At 41.9% G+C, this 23,071-nt stretch overlaps 1 protein-coding gene across 2 annotated transcripts in view; it reads left to right on the forward strand.

Moving 5' to 3' along the window:
- Window positions 1-23,071, forward strand: part of WWTR1 (WW domain containing transcription regulator 1) — a 149,010-nt gene that overhangs the window by 99,697 nt on the left and 26,242 nt on the right. For both annotated transcript variants that reach the window (XM_070374802.1, XM_005906290.3), the window contains exon 4: window positions 19,435-19,637. In XM_070374802.1, coding sequence (XP_070230903.1) covers window positions 19,435-19,637 — 203 coding nt within the window. The remainder of the gene's footprint in view (window positions 1-19,434; window positions 19,638-23,071) is intronic.

Below are 23,071 nucleotides of genomic sequence, written 5' to 3' on the forward strand. Positions count from 1 at the left end.
CAGTACATGTCATGTGTCTCATTCTGTATTATTTTCATCCTTTTCTTTTCCAGTATTATATTTCTCAGACATCAGTGAAGAGTGAGTTGTGAGTTTTCAATTTTGCCAGGAGTTAAATATTTGCAGAGATGGAAAAAAATAAAGTAAAAAAGAATTTAATATAGATGATGTAGTCCTGGCTCACAGGGCTTTCATATAGTTGCTTCAAACTTACACTTTAAATGAAAGAAAAATATTCTACTTCCACTCTTATCAATTGTCATAATGCCTGAATTAATTAGAATGGAACTGTTATTTCTTCCCAAGTGCAACTGGCTCATTCCATCCTAGCAAAATGAATGCTCAGGGCAGCTGCTAATGACAGTTCCTTCTCCAGTCTCAGCTCTGCCGTTCTTAGCTTGTCTAGTTTTTTCCTTCTGTCAAGAAGGCCAACCTGGAACAGTTTCTTCTGCTCTGACCCTGGGAAGTGAGGGCCTTTCACCCCAGGGCCTCAAGCTTTGTACTCAGCTAACTCTGGGAGCCCAAGTTCTCCCCAAGAAAACTTGTGATTCTTTAGTTTAGTATCTTGTTGCCAGCCACAATTGTATTATAAGAGCTTTTTTCTTCTGCAAGACCAGACCTGTAGCACACCTCTTTGTCCTTTCCAGGCTCTATATTTTTTAAAAATGAGATTTTTTCTTTTCTTACAAAAATTGAGATGTAATTGACATAAACATTATATTACTTTCTTGTGTACAACACAGTGATTCAATATGCAGATATGTTATGCAATGATCAGGATAATAAACCTAATTAACGTCTGTCACCACACATAGTTTTGTTTTGTTTTGTTTTGTTTTTTTCTTGTGATGTGTCAACTGAAAAAAAGTACAGCCTAAAAGCTGAGAATTATGTTCAGGGGCCTTCCTGAGGACTGTTGCCCAGGAAACAGCCTCTCAGATAGCAGTGAGGGACTGTTCAGAAAAGGTAAGAGGAGGAGTCAGGATATATAGGAGTTTTTACTGGGGGGAAAAAAAAAATATATATATATAGTCAAACATCAAAAATTTACTGATAATCACACACAAAAAACAGTATCTCAAGTTAATGACTTTAGTGCTTTTCTATGTATGAGAAGGTGCAAGAATCTAGACTCACTGAAATTATTTCTTTGATTTACAACTTAATTATCTAGGGTCACTATCCTATTTTTCTCTATCTGGAGTGTTCATGAGGGCTCATTGTTGGGGTCGGCTGCAGTGGTGGATGGCTTGATGGCAAGCAACACTCTGTTTACTGAAATGACAGGCAATGTATTTTTGTCCACAAATAACAGTTGGGATCCGGGGTGGAGGTTATGAGGCTAGGAGGAACAGTGAGTGTAAGGTATCAGAGTCTTGTAGCACCTGTTTTTGTTAGGGTTCTCCCCCTCCAAACCCTGGTCAGTTGTCAAAGCCATTGGGCAGTAGCCATTTCCTCCAGGAGAAATAACATCACAGCACAATGGACTGTATACAGTACAGTTTGTCTGGACTCTGCCAGACTGAGATTTTTCCATCTCCAGGGAGTTTAGGGTGTGTTTAGGGAAAGTTTTTTTCTTTGTTGTTGTAATGTGTCACCTTTTATTTTGAAATAATCTAAAATTTACAGAGGAGTTTCAAATATAGTACCAGGAACTCACACATACCTTTTGCCCAGATCTGCCTTTGTTAATTGTTCATTTAAAAAATTTTTTTTATTTATTTATTTTTGGCTCTAGTTACAGCAAATCGAGGGCTACTCTTCCTTGCAGTGCATGGGCCTTTCACTGTAGTGGCTTCTTTTGTGGAGCCTGGGTGCTGGGGCACACAGGCTTTAGTTATTGTAGCACACAGAATTAGTTGCCCTGAGGCATGTGGAATCTTCCCAGATCAGGGACTGAGCCTATGTCCCCTGCACTGGCAAGTCAGATTCTTAACCACTGGACCACCAGGGAATCCTGTTAATTGTTTATAATTGCCTCATTTACTTCTCTCTCTTTCCCTTTATGAAGATTTATTATATATACATTTTTTCTTAACTTCTCAGGCCTAAGGTGGAGACATCATTCTGAAAGCACAGTGCAGGCTGACCTTGTATAACTGTGCTTCACTTTTTTGTGTTTCACAGATACTGCATTTTTTACAAATTGAAGGTTTGTGGCAGCCTTGCGTCATACAGAACTATCGGTGTCATTTTCCCGAGAGTATTTGTTTACTGTGTCTCTGTACCACATTTTAGTAATTCTTGCAATATTTCAAACTTTTTCATTATTATTGTATTTGTTATTGTGATCTGTGATCAGTATACTTTGATCACTAATGCAGAAAGATTGGGAGAAGGCAATGGCAGCCCACTCCAGTACTCTTGCCTGGAAAATCCCATGGGTGGAGGATCCTGGTAGGCTGTAGTCCATGGGGTTGCAAAGAGTCGGACACAACTGAGCGACTTCACTTTCACTTTTCACTTTCATACATTGGAGAAGGAAATGGCAACCCACTCCAGTGTTCTTGCCTGGAGAATCCCAGGGACGGGGGAGCCTGGTGGGCTGCCGTTTATGGGGTCGCACAGAGTCAGACACGACTAAAGCAACTTAGCAGCAGCAGCAGCAAAAAGATTGACTCATTAAAGGCTCAAATGATGGTTAACATTTTTAAACAAGAAAGTACCTTTTAACTAAGATACGTACATTTTTTTTAGAAATAATGCCATTGTATATATATGTGTGTGTGTGTGTGTGTGTACAATAAACTTAATAGACTACAGTATAGTATAAGCATAGCATTTTGTACACCGGGAAACCAAAAAATTTGTATGACTTGCTTTTTGCTGGGGCTTCCCTGGTGGCTCAGAGGGTAAAGAATTTGCCTGCAATGTGGGAGACCTGGGTTCCATCCCTGGGTTGGGAAGATCCCCTGGAGAAGAGAATGACTACCCACTCCAGCATTCTGGCCTGTAGAATTCCATTGATAGAGGGGCCTGGCGGGCTACAGGCCATGGGGTCACAAAGAGTTGGACACGCCCGAACAACTTTCACTTTTTGAAGTTTCATTTGCCACAGTAATGTCCTTTATGGCCATTTGGTTTCTGGTCCAGGATCTATTGAAGGTCATTCATTGTATTTAATCATCTTCTCTCCTTAATTTGTTTTTACCTGGAATTTTTTTACCTACAGCTTTCGTGTTTCTGGACCTTGACATGGTGTTTCCTCCTGGTTTAGATTTAGGTTGTACCTTTTGGGCAGGAGTAGCACAAAGGTGATGTTTGTGTTTTTCTCCTGGATCCTGTCAGGAGGCACATGTCAGTTTGTCCCAGAATGGGTGATGTTGGGAGGAAGGCAGAATTTGCTTGGGTCAGCGGGCTTCACTCACAAGTGTGTTCCATACAAACAGTGCTGCTGCTGCTAAGTCGCTTCAGTCGTGTCCGACTCTTTGCAACCCCATAGATGGCAGCCCACCAGGCTCCCCCGTCCCTGGGATTCTCTAGGCAAGAACACTGGAGCGGGTTGCCATTTCCTTCTCCAATTTATGAAAGTGAAAAGTGAAAGTGAAGTCGCTCAGTCGTTTGACTCTTAGTGACCCCATGGACTGTGCAGCCCACCAGGCCCCTCCATCCATGGGATTTTCCAGGCAAGAGTACTGGAGTGGGGTGCCATTGCCTTCTCCGACATGAGGAAAAACCTTTTGATCCCCCAGGTTTCTGTAAGATGTGTCCTCAGGTCATGTAAATACTTTTCCTTCCTCGGGATGATGAGAAAATGCCATATTTAACATGCTCGCTTAAGCTTCTTAGAACACTACTCAATTCATAAATAATGCTGTCAATATATCAGTGTAGCTGTATATACAGAGATGTTTGTGCATGTGTGCTAAGTTGCTTCAGTCATGTCTGACTCTTTGCGACCCCACGACTGTATATAGCCCATCAGGCTCCTCTATCCATGGGTTTCTCCAGCCAAGAATACTGGAGTGGGTTGCTGCACCCTTCTCCAGGGGTCTTCCCAACCTAGGGATCGAACCCACGTCTCTTATGTCTCCTGCATTGGCAGGAGGGTTCTTTACCACTAGCGACCCCTGGGAAGCCCATATACAGAGATAGGGTTTTAAAATGAAACTGTGATGCTTCTGTCCATTGATTCTACTCTTGCCTCTTCCGAAACACTTAATTCAAAAGGATAGATAGGGAATTCCTACTGTCCAGTGGTTAGGACTCTATGCTTCCACTGCAGGGACTAAGAACCCACAAGCCCTATAGCCTGGCCAGAAAAAAAGGGATACAGGTAATAAACTTAAGTTGGGCTAAAAGACTGAGAAAATAATAAAGCCAGGGAAGAAAGTACATACTGTACAAACCTTGTGTGGTTTCTAGAGGTGCCTGAAGACTTAACTCCGAGACTTGGGGACTTGTGCAGAGAGGGCTGCATGTTCAGATACAGGAGTCAGAACATCAGGAGCGAAAGACTTGCCTGGTGTGGAGGAGAAACAGTTTTTCGAAGTGTAGAGGCTGAAGAAGGAATTCCCCATAAATGATCTAGACTAATCTAGCAGACAGTGCTCAAAAAGTCTTCCCACGGTGAACACCAGGAGCTTTAGAGAGAGGTTTTCTCTGCCCTCCCTAGACCCTGGATGGTGGCATCATCTGAGAACATCAGCCGGGAATGGCTGCAGACCACAAGGCTACCCACGGTACCCAGCTGGACTCAGGGATGCTACTGAGAAAATTCATCTCTGGATTTCTTCAGAATTTTAAATTTTACGATAGTGTATGAAATACTCTGGCAGTTTCTCATGGAGCTTGAGCAGTAAACCTGACGGAGATTTCTGTCACTTTGGAATAGAGAGACTAACTGCAGTGCTCACTGGGCTTCCCTCATGGCTCAGTGGTAAAGAATCTGCCTGCAATGCAGGAGATGTGGATTCAGTCCCTGGGTTGGGAAGATCCCCTGGAAAAGAGAATGGCAGTCCTCCACTCCAGTATTCTTGCCTGAGAAATCCCACGGACTGCAGGCTCCAGTCCATGGGGTAGCAGAAGGGTCGGACACAACTTAGCCACTACAGCAGTGCTCACCACAGTCATGATGCCCCTCAGGCCCCGGTCCCAGCCCCCAACCCTGTGCCCTTCAGCCATGTTGGCCACCCAGTTTTGCTCATGTACTCCATTCCCACAGGTCAGGCACCCTCCCACCTCAGGACCTTTGAGCTCCATCAGCCTAGAATGTCTCCCACCCTGATTTCTGCACTTCAACCACATTTTTTTTTTTTTAATATTTTTAAATTGTTTTAATTTTTTTTTTTTAATTTGGCTGCTCTGGGTCTTAACTGCAGCATATGGGATCTTTGGTTGGGGCCTGTGAACTCTTAGTTGAGGCATGTGGAATCTAGTTCCCTGACGAGGGATCAAACCGCATTGATTCCTGTATTGGGAGCCTCCTGCACCTGCATTGGGAGTGTGGAGGCTTAGCCACTGGACCACCTGGGAAGTCCCCCATCCAATGTTTTTACAAATTACCTCCTCAGACACAGAAGGAATGCTTCTCTCCAATAGTTCTGCATTTGTTTATTCAAAGCCCTTATCGCTAGAGTTACACTATGTATTTGCTATTGTCTGTCTCCCCTCTAGACTATAATCTCCTGAAGGGCAGGACCTTTCGGTCTTGCTCTCCACTGTCTCTAGCACCTAGAAACAGGGCCTTGCACTTGCCTGGGGCTCAGCAGGTATTTGGTGAGTGAATATTTAAGTGAACCGTGGACCACTGGAAAGAAAAAAATCATCCATAGGCCTACCATTCGAGGACCACTATTAGTATTTTGATACATTTTCATTGCAAAGGTAATTAACCTTTTTGGGGTCACTAGAGATTCTAGATCTATGGGTACAGTCTTTAAAATGCATATAAGCACAAAGTCTCCAAATTTGACACATAATTTTACCAGATTTCTTAATCCTGCTACCCCGGTTGAATTCCTGTTTGTTTGTTTTTCTTGCGTATTCATGGCGTGATGCAAAATACCCCTCATTACTGTGTTGTTTCTGTTAATTTGATTGCTAAAGAATGACTGTGTAATTTGCATTTCTACAATTTCTTGTGAAGCTGGTAATTTTTCCACATTTAATTAGTAAATACATGTTCTCGTCTATACACTGTTCAAATCCTTTGACTTATCTCTTGGAGTGTCTGTTGTATGAGCTCTTTCAATAATAAAGATGTTTACTAGAATGGCACATAGTAAAAAGAACACAGATTAAGGACTATTGGCCCACGCTGGCAACTTCTTCCTACCTCTAGTGGAACACAGCTGTGGATTCATTTTCTGTTACTGAGTTTGGGTTGCCACACTCTGCACCTGGAGTAGTTTTAAAATCATTCAGGAAAGCTAACCAATAAAAAGCTACAATAAACTCTCTCCTGACTAATGAAAATAAATGCATGGATCAGAGTTTCCATTTCCTGCTGGGATAAAAGTATACCTATTGTCTGAAGATAATAAAACAAGAAAAGTTTTGGTTTTGCTGCTGTTGCCAGGCCATGGAATAAAATTCAAAGACACAAAGATAACTTTGTGAAGCAGTACGGTGAAGCACCCAGTTTCCTCTTTTTTTTTCCGAGTTAGTCATTATGTGCCTAAATTCACTGCCTTCACAGATGTGCTTTCTGCTTGGTCACTTTTGATAAATCTTTCGATAGCCCAGAAATCAGATGGAATCAAGTAGCACTTTCTGGTGCTGCTTTAGGTGGAAGAAATATGATTTCCTTATAGCTGAAGGACCCAGAAGAAATGAATGCCAGAAAGATGTGATTTTTTTTCATAGGTTGTTCTAGATCTCTTACAACGATGAAAACTGATGTGGAAATCTTTTACATGCCAGTAAAATATACATTTTATAATGTCTATTTAAAAAAATTATTGTTTCATTGTAAAATATGTATTCACTGTTCATGCATTTATTTTCATTAGACAGGAGAGAGTTTATTGTAGATAATGCATTTGCTATGCTGGGCTGTGCTTAGTCGCTCAGTCGTGTCCAGCTCTTTGTGATCCTATGGATTGTGAGCAGAGGACCCACTAGGCTCCTCTGTCCATTGGATTCTCCAGGCAAGCATACTGAAGTGGGTTGCCATGCCCTTCTTGAGGGGATCTTCCCGACCCAGGTATCAAACCCTGGTCTCCTGCATTGTAGGCAGATTCTTTACCATCTGACCCCCCAGGGAAGCCCTGATGCATTTGCTAGGAAAACATAAAAATCCATGTTATAGGCTTTTCCATCTTTACACCTAGGAGAACAGAGTTGCCTGGATGTTTGCACTCTGGTTTGTTGACTTGATTACTGTTTGGATGGACACACAGGATGGTGGGTAGGAAAATCGTTGGCTGCTGCTAAAATTCAGGGATTCCTGTGAAGTAAATGTAGGTTGGGTTACAAGTCTAAAACCAGTTGAGCCGGGGGCATCTGGAGAATCTAAGATCCACCTGTCTGATTCTGGGGGCACCTGGAAGTGCTGTTAAGGTTTGAAGTCGAGAAAGTGTGTCTGAACGTACATGGATCCCAGAATTTTGTGTCTTATCAACTAAGCCGGCTGAGAAATTTCCTTAGAGTTATTCTCACCCAGAATTGGAATAAAGAGCTCAGTGTGAAGTTGGGATAGTGCAACTTCTTGGTTTAATACTTTACAGATTTTTGGAACCGAATGCACCCTGAAGTGAAAAGCTGCTTTTTTTTTTTGCTGACCTTGTTGGACGGCTAATGCTGTTTCTGGGAAATAAGAGAAACAAGCGACTCATTGTTGGCAGGAGCTGAGAGAGACGCAAGAAGGGCGAGAGACGTGTCTGCAGCCTTTTTACCCCCCTTCATTGAATCGTGACTGAGTCCAGGCTGGATTGAGACTGGGTTTGTCTTTCTACCTCCGTAGACATGTGTTTTCCATCAGACTGGGCTGCAGGACACCTGACATTGGCCAGTTCACATGAGTTAAACCCTGTATGGCCCATAAACAGAGAGAAAAAGACCCGCAGCTGTACCCAGACACTCTCAATGCGGAAATATTTTTGAAGCTTGGTGTGGCTAGGTCCATGCATATGTCAGATACGATTTACACCTGTATGTTTTGGCTTCTCTCTGTTGCATATCATCATTTCCCTGGAGCCTCTGAGGCCAGAAGGGCTAGTATTGCTTGATGGTGCCACCTCTTCTGGTTGAACCCTTCCTGTATTATGAAATGTAATGCTTCAAAGATACCTGATTTTGGTCTTTTTTTTTTTTTTTTTAAAGGATGGAAGAAGAAAGCCCTATACCATTTTCTGTAAAAGCAGATCCCACAAATAGGGTGTCACCCTAACATGTAACTATGTTGAATTCATCATTTTACAAGTAAATAAGTTAATTAAATTAGTCTGCTTTGGACCTTTTTGTGAAATAGGGCCAAGGAAACTCCTCTTAATCCTTGTCACCAAATTTAACTCAGTAAATAGTTTTTGACTGCAGGACAGGGCAGTGATTGGTGGCCAGTGCAGCTGACGCCAGCCATGCATTCCAGCACATTCCCTGAGCTTCCTAGGTTTGTCACAGTCTATGCTTGTGATTTGTGCTGAGTCAATTAACCTTCCAAGTTTCTTCATCTCTCAAATGAGTGAATTGGCTTAAATCATTGGTTTTAAATTGTGTCCCAAGGCCCCATGCCAGGGTTTTGGGGCATGCAAGCAGAAGCTAAGCTTAGTTAGTATCCAGTCTCCAAGAGCCATGTCTGTCCAACATATTTTAAAACTTTGTTTAATATTTTGACTCAAGAGTTGGGAAACGCCTGTAGGGAAAGCAGAGTGAAAGCCAGACCGGGACAATTTAGAGAAGAGGATCAAAAGGAGTGCCTTTTAAGCATTCACTTACACTGGCACAGGCTGCAGGCATGCTGTGAATGAACCCCTGAACATGTGGGGTGTCTCTGCTTCATGCCATATATCAGGCTCTGGGGAAAGATCCTGCTGCTAAAAAAAAGATTGAGGAACTTGGTCAAAATGGACTAAGCTCCTTCCAGCTTGAACTTCTACGGTGATGCTTCTAAGTAGGGTAAATACATGGCCACAGCTATGATGAGGATGGTGGGATTTGTAAATCACTAATGGTAGAACAATAACAAAATGCATTGGGTCCTCAATAGGGAATTATGCTCCGAGAGTAAAGAGAAAGCCGCAACAAAAATCTATTATTCATTAAATATCCACTTATAAGAGTATCAGTTCACTTCAGTTCAGTCGCTCAGTCGTGTCCGACTCTTTGCGACCCCATGAACCACGGCACGCCAGGCCTCCCTGTCCGTTACCAACTCCCGGAGTCCACCCAAACCCATGTCCAGTGAGTCGGTGATGCCATCCAAGCATCTCATCCTCTGTCGTCTCCTTCTCCTCTTGTCCTCAATCTTTCAAAGATTATGGGATGTAATAATTAAAATGCATCCGAAACAGAAAGAATTGTGTCTGTGTGTGTAGTGGGGATGGATTTCCCGTTTGCTCTGACTTTTCTTTTAAATTAAAAAAAAAAAAAAAAATAGCCTCTGCTGATCTGATCATCTTTAAAATGAACTGATATTTAACTACCCATTTCTGACCCATAAATCCATAAACATTCTCAGGGAGAATGTATTTGGTGCCTACTGTGTGCATCAACAAGTCAGATTTGAAATAAATTTTGTTCTGTGTTTATAAGGAATATTCATACCAGTGGAGTTGATTCTAAAGGACAGGGGGAGATGTGGCTGTTAGGTTTTGTTTATAAAGAGCACGAATCTAGCCCTCAGGAAGGTGAGAGTTCAAATCACAGGAAGAGAACAGTTCAGTGTTTCTTAAAAGTGCTTCTGTTCACTGTGTGTGGCTCAACCTAGAATCCAGCGAGAAAGATTTCCTGACTTGAAGGCTCATATGTATGAGCAATACAATGTAATGTCATAATAGTGCTTAATGTCTTTAAAAAGTTGCAGAATAGGTGCCGGAGTAGTAGTCCCTCTACCAAGCCATCACGTGTGCGTGTGTGCTGCCTTGTCCAACTCTTTGCGACCCCATGGACTGTTGCCCACCAGGCTCCTCTGTCCACGGGATTCTCCAGGCAAGAATACTGGATTGGGTTGCCATTTCCTCCTCCAGGGATCTTCCCAATCCAGGGGTCGAACCCACATCTCTTGCATCTCCTGCGTTGGCAGGTGGATTCTTGACTGCTGGTGCCACCTGAGAGGCACCGATTACCAAGTTGTATGGGTGCAAAAGGACAGACAGCTGGTCGCAACTGATGGAGGACACGTTGAGAGCTGATTTGATGGACAGCCTGACTGTCATTCTGAATATCAAATGATTCTCTCCTATGAGTGCTGGTTCTCTTTGTAAGGAAACATGTTAGGATGGAAACAGGAAACTTGAGTCCTACTGCCATGAGTTAGCACTGGGAATTGTGGGCAGTCACAGGTGTAGGGTGACCAACCACAGCATCTGCTCAGGACTCTTCCAGATTTAGCCCTGAATGTCCCACGTCCCAGGAAACCCCTTAGTAGAACCAGGACAATTGGTCACTTCTCTCTGACAGACCTATATCATCATTTGTAGGATGGGGACAGAGAATGGAATCGTAACAGCCCACAATGCGGAAGAGCTCGTGTTGCCCTCTTGGTGTTTAGGTTTCTGGAATGTGTTTCCGATGCAATTCATATAAACATAGTCCAAACATCAAACTGAGTTTAACACCTGTTCCATCTGGGAGGAAGAATTTTTCCCACATTCCAGATCATACCCAACGAATACATTCAAATGTTGCATATTCACCTACTCTGAGGAAACTGTAACCAGATTTTCATAATAATAAGTCAGCGCTTCAAAGGGGTGCTTTCAGAAGGGTGCTTTAGAGCTCTTAATGTTGTTTTATCATGCTGCTAAGTCGCTTCAGTCTTGTCCGACTCTGTGCAACCCCAGAGACAGCAGCCCACCAGGCTCCCCCGTCCCTGGGATTCTCCAGGCAAAAACACTGGAGTGGGTTGCCATTGCCTTCTCCATGTTTTATCATAGAAGCTGGTTAAAAAAAAAGAAACCCCCAAACTAAAATAAAAGATAGGTTATTTTGAATATATGGCACAGAAGTTCATTTAGCTGGATTCTGCTTAGCACCTGTGAAAATTGATACACAAGTTAAACCATCTTAGGAATCTTCCTATTAAATCAATATTTGATGATTGAGAATATCAGCAGCTATCCTGACAGTCTCTTATAACCCTGGCTTTCCCTGTGCCTTTTTTTTTTTTTTTTTTACTTTGTATCTTGAACAGCAGTGGGTAATTTCAGGCACAGGGAACCACTTTGTTCAACATCTATAGGCTGCATGTCCCTTTCTCTGACTCCACACCCCACACAGCTGCTCAGTTGACTTTGAGAAGCTCAGCACATAGTAGGAGTTTAATAAATATTCATTCATTTTCAATTCAATTCGCAATTCAGTACTGCCAAGACATCTGCTAAGATGCATGGGACCAGCATTTTCCAGTATCCCTCCTCAGGGGAACAGGGTTGAGAAGTGCTGTATTTTATATCTCCCTCTTGGAAAGTCTCATTGTCTGTTTGTAAGTTAAGGTCTTTGAGAAATTCTGCAATAAAATAAACTCCTTTAACTTTGTTGAGCCCACTATTTCCCAATCTTAATTGACCATGAAACATGGGAAGCAGCTGTTATAATTTTTTAAACTTTAAGTTAATATCTATTTGCTCCCATGGGACACACTTAGACCATATTTTCTTTCTTTTTTCCTTCCTTTGTTCCTTTCTTAATTTTTTCTTCCTGCCTTCCTTTCATTCTTTTAATTTGGCCATGCAGTGTGGCATGTGGATCTTAGTTCCCTGACCAGAGATCGAACCCGAGGCCCCCTACCCTGGAAGCACAGAGTCTTAACCACTGGATCACCAGACCATGTTTTCTTTTGAATATTTATCCATTTTTAATATACCCTATAATATCTATTCATTTTTTATATGTGATATGGAGACTATTTGATAGTGAGTATTGAAGAGACAGTGCCAAACATGGTTCCTGGTATTTATTGAAGATGTGATTACTATACACACACACATACATATACAGACACACATATGTTTTTCTTATATCTGTTTTAGGTTTTCAGAAAAAATCATGATAAAATAGAGTTCTGTATGCCTCTCAACCGAATTCCTGTATTAGTAACATCTTACATTGTATGATATTAACATACAATAAAAACAGATGTTATCATTAAAGAACCAATATGGATACATTATTATTAACTAACTTCCATACTTTATTCAGATTGTCTTAGTTTTTTTCTTAATGTCCCCAGCTGTATACCACCTTATTTTTACTTGTTATGTCTCCTTAAGTTGTTCTTGGCTATGAAAGTTTCTTAGACTTTCCTTGTTTTTGATGACCTTGATAATTCTGAGTACACCTTAGGAATTTTATAGGATTTCCCTCTACAGGAATTTGTCTGATGTTTTTCTCCGATCTGGTTGGGATGATGGGTCTTGGGGAGGAAGACCACAGAAATAAAGTACCATTCTCATCACATCTTATCAAGGGTCATGTCATCACCATGGATCGTCACTGTTGATGTTGATCTTGATCACCCGCCCAGTGTATAAAATCCCTCCCCTGTAAAGTTGCTATCCCTCACTACCATTGGATAACTGTGCTCATTGGGAGGAGGTTACTATGTACAATCCATACATCAGGAGTGGGAGTTTTCTCCCCTTCATTGAGGACAGTGTATCTACATTAAATTATCTGAAATTTGTCTCTACAGATTTGCCTCTTTTCCTGGCATTTATTTATTTATTCAGTTATTTGTTTATATGAGTGTAGACTCATGGACATTATATGTTTACTAAAATAATGAATCATAGCAACATATGAAACTCTGTCCATTCTTGACAGAAGAGAAGTACAGAAGCTTGATAATAGGTACTGGGAGAAGAAGAATCATGCAGTGCTGGGCAGGCCTCCCCCCTCAATTGCATGGAATTGTGCCTCTGACATGTTAACAAAACCGTGTGTTTTTCAAAATTCGTTAATTAATTTGGCTGCACTGGGTCTTAGTTGCGGCATACAGGATCTTTATTTGCAGCCTGTGGGGTCTATTTCCCTGACTAGGGATTGAACCTAGGCCCCCTGCATTGGGAGCACAGAGTCTTAGCCACTAGATCACCTGGGAAGTCCAAAACCACGTGTTTTTAAAGTTCAACTCAAAGAGCTATGCATAGGGACACTGCAGCTGAGGAGCTGTTGTCAAGAGGAGAAAGGGAGCTGAGGAGAAGAGGAGAAATGCCTGACTAACAACAAGTATTCCTCTTGGCCCTTCCTAGACTCACGTGTGCATCGCGGAGGAGGATTGAAAGGGAATAACGTCGTTGCTGTGTCTTTCTAGGGCTTAGGTGTGGCGTCTAGCCATTGGCATGCTGGTTGTCCTTTCCATAATCTGCTCGGAGCCAGCCTGATGCAGGCCCGTGATGGGTTTTGTAGTTGAGCCCAACCTTATGGTTTTGTTTTCTTCACTTGGCATTGTTTGCGTGTGTGTGTATATAACCATAGCCTATTTTAAAAAAAGAGGGGTGGGGGAAAGCAAGCCCAGGACACAGAAAACCAAGCCACTGAACTTCTCCGCGGCCAGAGAGACGTTTGTCAAACATTCCAGGAGGCTCGCTGGGCAGTCTGATTCCCTGGCCTCCCTCCTAGTCTGCAGCTCCTGGCTTGGGGAAGCTGCCAAAATACTCTGTCTATGAGCTGTCGCTCTCAGTTCCTGGTGCTGCAAAAGGCAAAAAGTTCAGAAGTGAAGCCTTAACCTTTTTCTGGTCTGCTTCTTATACAGCAAATGACATGCTGGCTTAAAATGGAGTCCAGGGACCTTCCTGGCCTCGAATCTTGGGGGCCTTTGTAGACATGACCGAGTGGTATGTTTGCTGGAGCAAGTTAGAGGGTGCATCACTGTCCCAGTGGGCCTTAGACAGAGGGTCATGGGTACCCCCCATGCACCTCTGCACACCCCATTCCCATGTTGACCATTTACTTCACAGTCATTGACTCAGAAGAGTGTTCCTATCTTAAATGCTGTGGGGTTTGTTTTTCTTGGTGTTTTCTTTCATATTGAATAATAGCAGTGAAATATGTCTGGTTATGTCTGTAGAGCTTGGTTATGTTTGATGGCCAAACACTCAAGAGAAAGTCAATTATTGAAGGAAAAAAAAAGGCGGGGTGGGGGGAAAGGAGATGAAAACAGTGAAAAAGATAAATGTGGATTTGAATTTAAATTCTGACTCTCTTGGAAGGGAAAAAAGAGAAGTCTCTGCTTTAGTTTTGATGCATTCCTGCTTCAGTGGAGAACGCTTCTGTTTGGGTTCTTCCTTTCTGTGGGGGCAGGCAAAAAGTCTAGACCTGACTAGGTCTTTAGCATTTGTAAGGCATTTAATGGTAGTCTGTCTTTACCTGGTTTGGCCTCAGATACTGCATTTGAGATACTGTACGTTTTGTTTTCTTTTTCTTTTCTTAAACTGAACTATTCTCTCCCTAAAATGTTATGGGATATTATCCCAAGAAGTATTTCGTTTGTTGCAAATCTAGATGTTTTCCTTCCTGTATTCTCCGGAAGACTTCCTCTCTGTTTATCTCTGTCTTGAAACTCTTCTGCCCCCCTTTGTCTCTGAGTAGCTACGAAAGCAGTGGTTTTAAAGAACCTCAACCATCGGTAAAGTTCACAAGATTCAACCTAATAAAAGGTTCAGTGAGTAACTCTCTGAAATGAAACAACTGCAGGGAGCAGAGCAACAGGGGAGATCTTGGGCATGTGGAGTGAGTCAGGACACCTGGCTCCTAGGCCGTGACTATTTTATGGCCTTCCCCCAGTTCACTGTTTCTCTGGGTATTGCTTCCTCACCTCTACGTGGAGAAGCTGCACAGGCAGGCTCTTAGTTTTGAGGATCTTGACTGTATTTTAAGCCTTATTTGTTGTTTTTCAAATAATTTAGGGTTTACCTCCTTTCATTCCACCAAGAAAATATTTTGTGTATTTGATGCCTCCATGACCATACTTTTGATTTCTGTGTTTTATTTTTGCATTTGTATATTTTACATAAGTAATACACACAGAAAAACTTCAAACAGTACAGAAGAGGAAAAGGAAGATCTCTTCCCACCCTTGACACCCAGTTTCCTCTCCAGACGCACCTATTGTTGTGTATTTTTCTTGAGAAATTTACTGTTTTATGCATAATGTGCACCCCACCCCACCCCTATTTTTCTAATTACAACTATTATGCTCTTACATACATCCTGTTCCTTGGATTTTTTTTTTCCCCCTTCTGAAAGTTGCTTCTTAGAGATTGTTTCATAGAAGTAACTACAGAGATTATTCTTTGGAATAGTTACATAGCCTTCCTCTGAATGAATCATGATCTCTTATTGGTGGACACTGTTTTCAATCTTTTGCTGTTATGGACAGTATCAAGATGAATTTTCTCATACAGACTTCTCTGTTGGTGGGTGTGATTTATTTTGAAGACAAAGCCATTGGTTAAGTTCTATTCTCTTCCAGTCCTTACAGCTAATAACTGGAGATGTTTAGTCTAAATGGTCAAATCTAAATTAAATGGAAGAAAGCAGCATGTCCACCGTGCCTGCCTGTGGATGGTCCCTGTAAGGGCTAGTGTTTTAAAGGCTAGCAAAGGTGTGGTTTTCTAGAAGCGACCTCCACCCAGTCTTAAACTGCCCCCAGATAAGGATGCAGACATCAGTAAAACCTGACTCCCAGTGTCTGAATGATGTGTGGAGTGGAGTAACAGTCCTGTGTGTGAACAAATGACAGGGCTGGCTTCCCAAGTCATGGAAGATAGTTCTGATCCAGTTGACTTGACATGTCAGTAAGTACCAGACCTGAGTCAGTTTTAATACTTTTCAAGGTATCTGAGTTATAAAAATTAACCTCCGGGGACTTTTCTGGCAGTCCAGTGGGTAAGACTCTACACTTCCACTGCAGGGAGCAAGGGTTCAATCCCTAGTCAGGGAACTAAGATCCTGCATGCCACATGGAGTGACCAAAAAAAATAACCCTCTGAACTACTAACAAAAATTTAACATTTTCAAGCCTCTTTTTCCTAACCTAGGGATTTGTGATATTGGAAATATTCAATTTACACATTCCTCTTATAGACACAATTGGGCTTCTTTTTCCTGTGCTAGTTACATCAGATAAATAGGAGCGTACTTTTGCAGAAGGTTCAGAAACAACTGTGCCTGGAGATAATCACTATTTTTCTATCTAAGCTTCCTTCTTCTGGCCTGAAAGAGGTCTTATGAATTAAACCCTTCTGAGTATCTGGACTTTGTCTTACTTGAATCCTTATTTTAAGAGAATTTTTCCCTATGACACAGTATGTGCCCAATCCCTGACTCTCCTACCCAGGCCTTCAAATAGAGATTGTAATTATGCTCCACGCTGTAGAAATGAACTATTTATTTCAGTTATTTTGGCATCAGTCACAACGATGCTTTTTTTCTGTTCTTGGACTAAGAACGTAAGGAATGCCCAGCTGGTTTCATTCATTCATCCCATCATTTACCAAGTTTCGTTCTGTGCCAGGAGGTGAGAGTTATTGGCGGTGGAGTTGATTCAGGAAGTGAAACCCAAACTATTTTTGCAGAATACTCCAGTATCTTACCTTGTCTTGAGCGACTTCTCTGTGATTGAGCAGAGTTGTCAGCCTGTCCAAACCCTCCTTCAGCCCTGCCTACTTGTAACCTGAGCAACCTTTGGGCCCAGAAGCCTGTTTTGAGGGCCTGCTGTTTAAGTGGCCTTTCATTGTGGTTCATTGAAGGCAAATTGTGTGTAGAGGGGTTGCCCCAGTTTCAGTGATTGTTCCTGGACTTTGGTCTCAGGTGTGACAGAGGACGACGAAGGACAGTTGAAAGGGCAGGTGGACAGGGTGTCAGGAGTTCAACTTTGGCTCCAGTTGTACCTGTTTCTAAGCAGAACACACCCCTTGCCTCTCTGGCTTTCGCAAAATAAAAAGCTGAACTAGATGTTCTCCAGGAATCTTTACAAAGCCTAACATTCTAGTGCTCTACAGACAAGCTTCCCTGGTGGCTCAGATGGTTAAAAATCTACCTGCAATGCAGGAGACCCGAGTTCGATCCCTGGGTTGGGAAGATCCCCTGGAGAAGGGAACGGCTATCCACTCCAGTATTTTGGCCTGGATAATTCCATGGACAGAGGGGCCTGGCTGGCTACAGTCCCTGGGGTCGCCAAGAGTTGGACACAGCTGAGGAACTTTCACTTTAATTTTCACAGGCAATCATAAAACCCCATCTCATTTCTCCACACGTTCCTTGCAATAGCCTGTTAGTTCCTGTGAGGGCAAGAGCTGTTTATCCAGCTACAAACCCAGCATCCAGCACATAGTGGGAATGCAATAAAGATTTGAGTGAGTTAGAGGTAAATTTCAAAAAAGAGATTTTTATCCCACCTCTACTCCTACCCAGAGGAACTTCCTGTCAAGGAACAAATTCTTCCTTAAGGAAGCCAGTTCTACAGAAAATCTTAAGTTTTGGTTTGTTTTCTCTTCCTTTCTTTTTAAAAATTTTATTAAAGTGTAGTTGATTTACAGTGTTTTATTAGTTTCAGTGTACAGCATAGTGATTTAGTTATATACATACATGCATTCATTCTTTTTTAGATTCTTTTCCCATGCAGGTCATCATGGAGTACTCAGTAGAATTCCCTGTGCTACACAGGAGGCCCTTGTTGATTGTCTATTTTATATAATGTGTGTATGTTAATCCCAAATTCCTAATTTATCCCTCCCCTATTGTGTTTTCTCTTTGGTAACCATAAGTTGGTTTTCTAGGTCTGTGAATCTGTTTCTCTTTGTAAATATATTTTGTTCTTTTTCATGGCTGAGTGATATTCCGTTGTATATATGTACCACACCTGGTTTATCCGGTCCTCTGTTGATGGACATTCAGGTTGCTTCCATGTCCTGGCTATTGTAAATAGCGCTGCAGTGAACATTGGGATGCATGTATCTTTTCAAGTTATGGTTTTCTCCAGATACATGCCCACGAGTGGGATTGTTGGATGATATGGTAGTTCTATTTTTAGTTTTTAAGGAACTTCCATACTGTTCTGCATAGTGGTTGTACCAATTTATATTACCACCAACAGTGTAGGAGGGTTCCCTGGTACCTTTTTTTCACTGTGTATGTGTGTGTGTGTTTGTGTTTTCTACACATTCATTTAATACATAATTGATTAGGCTACTTTAAAATTCACCTAAGAAAGTTTGGTCATAATATGTGTCCATGTAATGTCTATATCAAACTGAAGATCTGAAATATTTCACCCTGAACTTTAAGTAAAATATGCCAATAATTTTATCTTTAAAGGTAATGATATCAAATATAGCACAAATTACATTTTTTGTTTTTTTTTCCTCAGAAATGAAGTAAGTATATAAAATTACACATTGTTGCCTTTGGCTCTGACTTAGGAGCAGATAGACTGGAAAACATGGTTTTCTTTATTACAGGATATTACCCAGTAGAAATTAAGCAAATTTAATAGGTTAACTGTCTTGAGAAAAACTAGCACTTTTTAAGATGCATTTTTTGCGGGGAGGGGACACCAATTATATAATTTATTAAACTATTTAAAAGTGTTTTGTAACATGAAATACTGTATGCTAAAATTTTAATATTGGTAAATACAGACAAATAGAAAATCCTTAAAAAGTTGAAAACACGTCTATGCCTTTATCCAGTCATAAACATGGTTAGCATCTTTTATATAATTTCTCTCACTAATAATTCTCACTAAATGTTCTCTAATCATTCACTAATAATTTCTCACTAATCATGTCTTTGGGCGTCGTCTTTTAACAAAGCATGAATGGGGTCCCGCTTTTGTGTAGACCCCTGATCTAGGTGCTGTGTTTTACCTGTCAATTCGCTCACCTGTCCTAAATATTATTTTACACCCACCACTATCAATGATCACATGCCCTCCTTAGCTCTGCCATGAACATGCAGGTTGTCTGAGGACAGGCACACACACCCAGATGTCCTGGTGAAATTAGCTTTCATGCTGTGGTAACCTTTGTGGAATTTGCTTATGACCACTATGTTCTATTTAAGGATTGAAATGTACCCTAGACACAGGCAAGGTGTGAAATCAGACTTCTAACAGGGCACAAGAGCTAAGAGTAGGTGGGTCAGGAGAGGGGCCAGTATCTGAGTCTCTGTGAATTGAATTAAGGTAATGATTACTTAAACAGTAATGATAAGCAGCAAAGTACTTTGGAAGGAATCTCAGGAATCTAAAGGCCACAGCGTTCTGATGGTCTCTTTTTGATAAGGTGCTGTGGTCCTGGCCACTCATCTCCCTGTTCTTCTCTCCTGTAGTGATGAATCACCAACACCAGCAGCAGATGGCACCCAGTTCCCTGAGCCAGCAGAACCATCCCCCTCAGAACCCATCAGCGGGGCTCATGAGTATGCCCAACGCGCTGACCACCCAACAGCAGCAGCAGCAGAAGCTTCGGCTTCAGAGGATCCAGATGGAGAGAGAGAGGATTAGGATGCGCCAGGAGGAGCTCATGAGGCAGGTATGGCCTTTGGTGGTACCTGGTGGAGGCTTCGTGGCCAAGGCTACTAGGTAGGTAGCCACTTGCCATCAGAGTAAAATAAATCTTTCTCCAGAAGTATTAAAGGCCCAAAACTCTGCTCCAAGCATCCATTCTCTACTTGCACTATTTTGAGAGCCAAATCTATGAGCACACAGACTAGCTGTATTACCATGGCTACCTTTGGCTTTTCACTACTCGTCACTAGAGGGAGAGAAAAAGTATGTACCAATTACTTTTTATCACAAAACTTAGTGGCTTAAAAGAATAACCATTTTATGTATTTAATTTTTAAACTTTTTATTGTATATTGGTATATAGCTGATCAACAATGTTGTGATAGTTTCAGATGGACAGCAAAGGGACTCAGCCATACGTAACACATATATCTATTCACCCCTAAACTCCCCCTTATCCAGGCTGCCACATAACATTGAGAATAGTTCCCTGCGCTCTACAGTAGGTCTTTGTTGGTTACCTATTTTAAATATAGCGGGGTGTACATGTCCATCCCAAACTCCCTAACCATCCCTTATTCCCATCCTCCCCCTTTCCCACCAAATAGCCTTTTTATTATATCACACAGTTTGTGGACAGGAGTTGAGGCAGGGCTCAGCTGGACTGTTCTTCTATACATAGTGTAGTCTGAAGTCACTTCAGTTCAGTTCAGTTCAGTCGCTCAGTCATGTCCGACGCTTTGTGACCCCATGAACTGCAGCATGCCAGGCCTCCCTGTCCATCACCAACTCCCGGAGTTTACTCAAGTCCATCGAGTCGGTGATGCCATCCAGCCATCTCATCCTCTGTTGTCCCCTTCTCCTCCTGCCCCCAATCCCTCCCAGCATCAGAGTCTTTTCCAATGAGTCAACTCTTCACATGAGGTGGCCAAAGTATTGAGTTTCAGCTTCAACATCAGTCCTTCCAATGAACACCCAGGACTGATCTCTTTTTAGGATGGACTGGTTGGATCTCCTTGCAGTCCAAGGGACTCTCAAGAGTCTTCTCCAACACCACAGTTCAAAAGCATCAATTCTTCAGCGCTCAGCTTTCTTCCACAGTCCAACTCTCACATCCATACATGACTGCTGGAAAAACCATAGCCTTGGCTAGACGGACCTTTGTGGGCAAAGTAATGTCTCTGCTTTTGAATATGCTATCTAGGTTGGTCATAACTTTCCTTCCAAGGAGTAAGCCACTTAGTGGTATTCAACTGATGGATGGGTTGACTTGGAGGGTCCAAGGTGGGTTTACTTAAGTGTGTGGCCTCATGGTGAGGGCTGCTGAAAGTCTGGGCTTAGCTGGGATGAAAACTTGAAGTATTTGCCCATGGCATCTCTAGCTTGGCAATCTTAGAGCAGTGGAACTATTCTATTTGGAATAGCAGCTTGGGTCTCCCTGAGAGAATATTCTAAGAGACAGGAATTGAAAGCTGCCAGTGTATTAGGGCCTGGCTCTAGAAACTGCCACAGAATCACTTCTTCCACATTCTCTTGATCAAACAGTCACAGTGTGCACCTCCTCCTCTAATCCCCGCTACCCTTCCTACCCCAAATTAGAGCAGATAACAGAGAGTGTTCATGGAGGAAATGACAGTGAATCTGCAACTGTCTTTAATCTGCCATGAAGCATGAAAAAAAGAGAAAACTGAGGGGGCTTGCGAAAGCAAAATGTTTTGCCTATGGACTCTGATAGAGGGGTCTGCAAAACTGCCTGGGCTTTGAATAGCCACCTCCATGGCATCCTCCACTCGTTCGTGTATTCATGCAGTCAGTCCATCCAAAGAGGGTGTGTCCTCAGTGAGTCAGGCTCAGTGCTTCCCTTCAAAAAATAAATGAAAGTCCTTGAAGGAGGCCACAGCCTTTTCCCTGCTGAAATGGCTTGGTCTGTGCAAGAGCAGAATTCTCTTCTGTGCTGCTCAACTAATGTAGCACATGTTTTCAGGCCTCATAAATTTTGCTGGCTGCATTTTGGGGAGGAAGGCTTCAGTTTATTGTTCTAATTCTTCAGACTTTGCCTTATGACTCACATGAAGCAAGGTACATGGGGAGCTTCCTTTCCATGTTTAAGGAAATGAGTAGTTTTGACTGTTCCAGAAAGCTTTTTTGCAGGGGGATGGGGATATTAAACACTATTTTTTTTCCCTTTGGTATTATTATATCTGATACTTTCAAAAATATACACCTACTGCTATAGGTAAATAATGAATTTCTCATCAAATAAATTCTAAAATACAAAGTATCTGTACTGTGTGATACTTTATACTGTGTGAGGTGGCTTCCCTTGTGGCTCTGATGGCAAAGAATCTGCCTGCTACGCAGGAGACCCGGGTTCAATCCCTGGGTCGGAAAGATCCCTTGGAGAAGGGAATGGCTACCCACTCCAGTATTCTCGCCTAGAGAATTCTATGGACAGAGAAGCCTGGCAGGCTATAGTCCATGGGGTTGCAAAGAGTCAGACATGACTGAGTGACTAACAATTACACTGTGTGAAGTTTAAAAACCATGATGAATTAAAAGAATTCCTTAGACAGTCTTTGAAAATGCGGGAAGTGAATATAAATTGTGCTTTGTTGTTCTGTTGAACTATCCTCTAAATTTGAGGAATACAACTTTGTAATATGACCATTATTATGCTTTTTTACCCTGAGGATTTATGTCTGAACTTTCATAGTTATTTCAGGGCAACAGTTGTTTATACTGTTTTTAGATATACACTATCATGTTTCTTAGAAGGAAATGGTTGTATTATGGTTTTCTGTCTTTGGATAATGATTCTACTTGGAATAATATATCTATTTTATAATACAGAGTAAATTAAATAGCAGTAGATTAGCATTTATACATTTTAATGGTTTTTCCCCCACAAAGCTATGACTATCCTGCAAAGAATGACTTGCTTCTCAGTTTCTGCCTTGTTCTGTTTCTCTTTCTCTTACTCCACCTCCTCCTTTCCCACAGAAAGCATTTCTGAAAAGGGGTGGAGGAAAGTGCCCCAGATTGTTTCCTTTATGCCAACCATAGGTGCCTTTGAACCAGCATGTTAGTATTGATGGTTTGTATTACAGAAATACCAACCAAGTTCCTTAAATGCTGATCCCTAGAGGCTGTGGAACTCAGAGTATTTTGCTTCATCACAGTGTCATCTCCCCTGTACAGGACACGGGGAGAAATACTGTCCAGATTTGCTCACAGAGGTTCACATAGTTAGCTTTGAACGTGCAAGCACACACATATGGAGGAGGAGAAGATGGAATGGGTGGTTCAGATGTCTTCTTATCTTTATTATGGAATACAGGGAGAAAGGCCTAAAGAGACTTTTTTAAGTAGTGGAAGACGTTTTCCTTCTTCCAGAATTAGCTTGCTTCTCAGGGTCAAAGATATTATTTAAGACCGTACAATAAATGGTGTTAGAGTGAT

The sequence above is a fragment of the Bos mutus genome, chromosome 1 (genome assembly GCF_027580195.1).
Source record: "Bos mutus isolate GX-2022 chromosome 1, NWIPB_WYAK_1.1, whole genome shotgun sequence".
NCBI lineage: Eukaryota > Metazoa > Chordata > Mammalia > Artiodactyla > Bovidae > Bos > Bos mutus.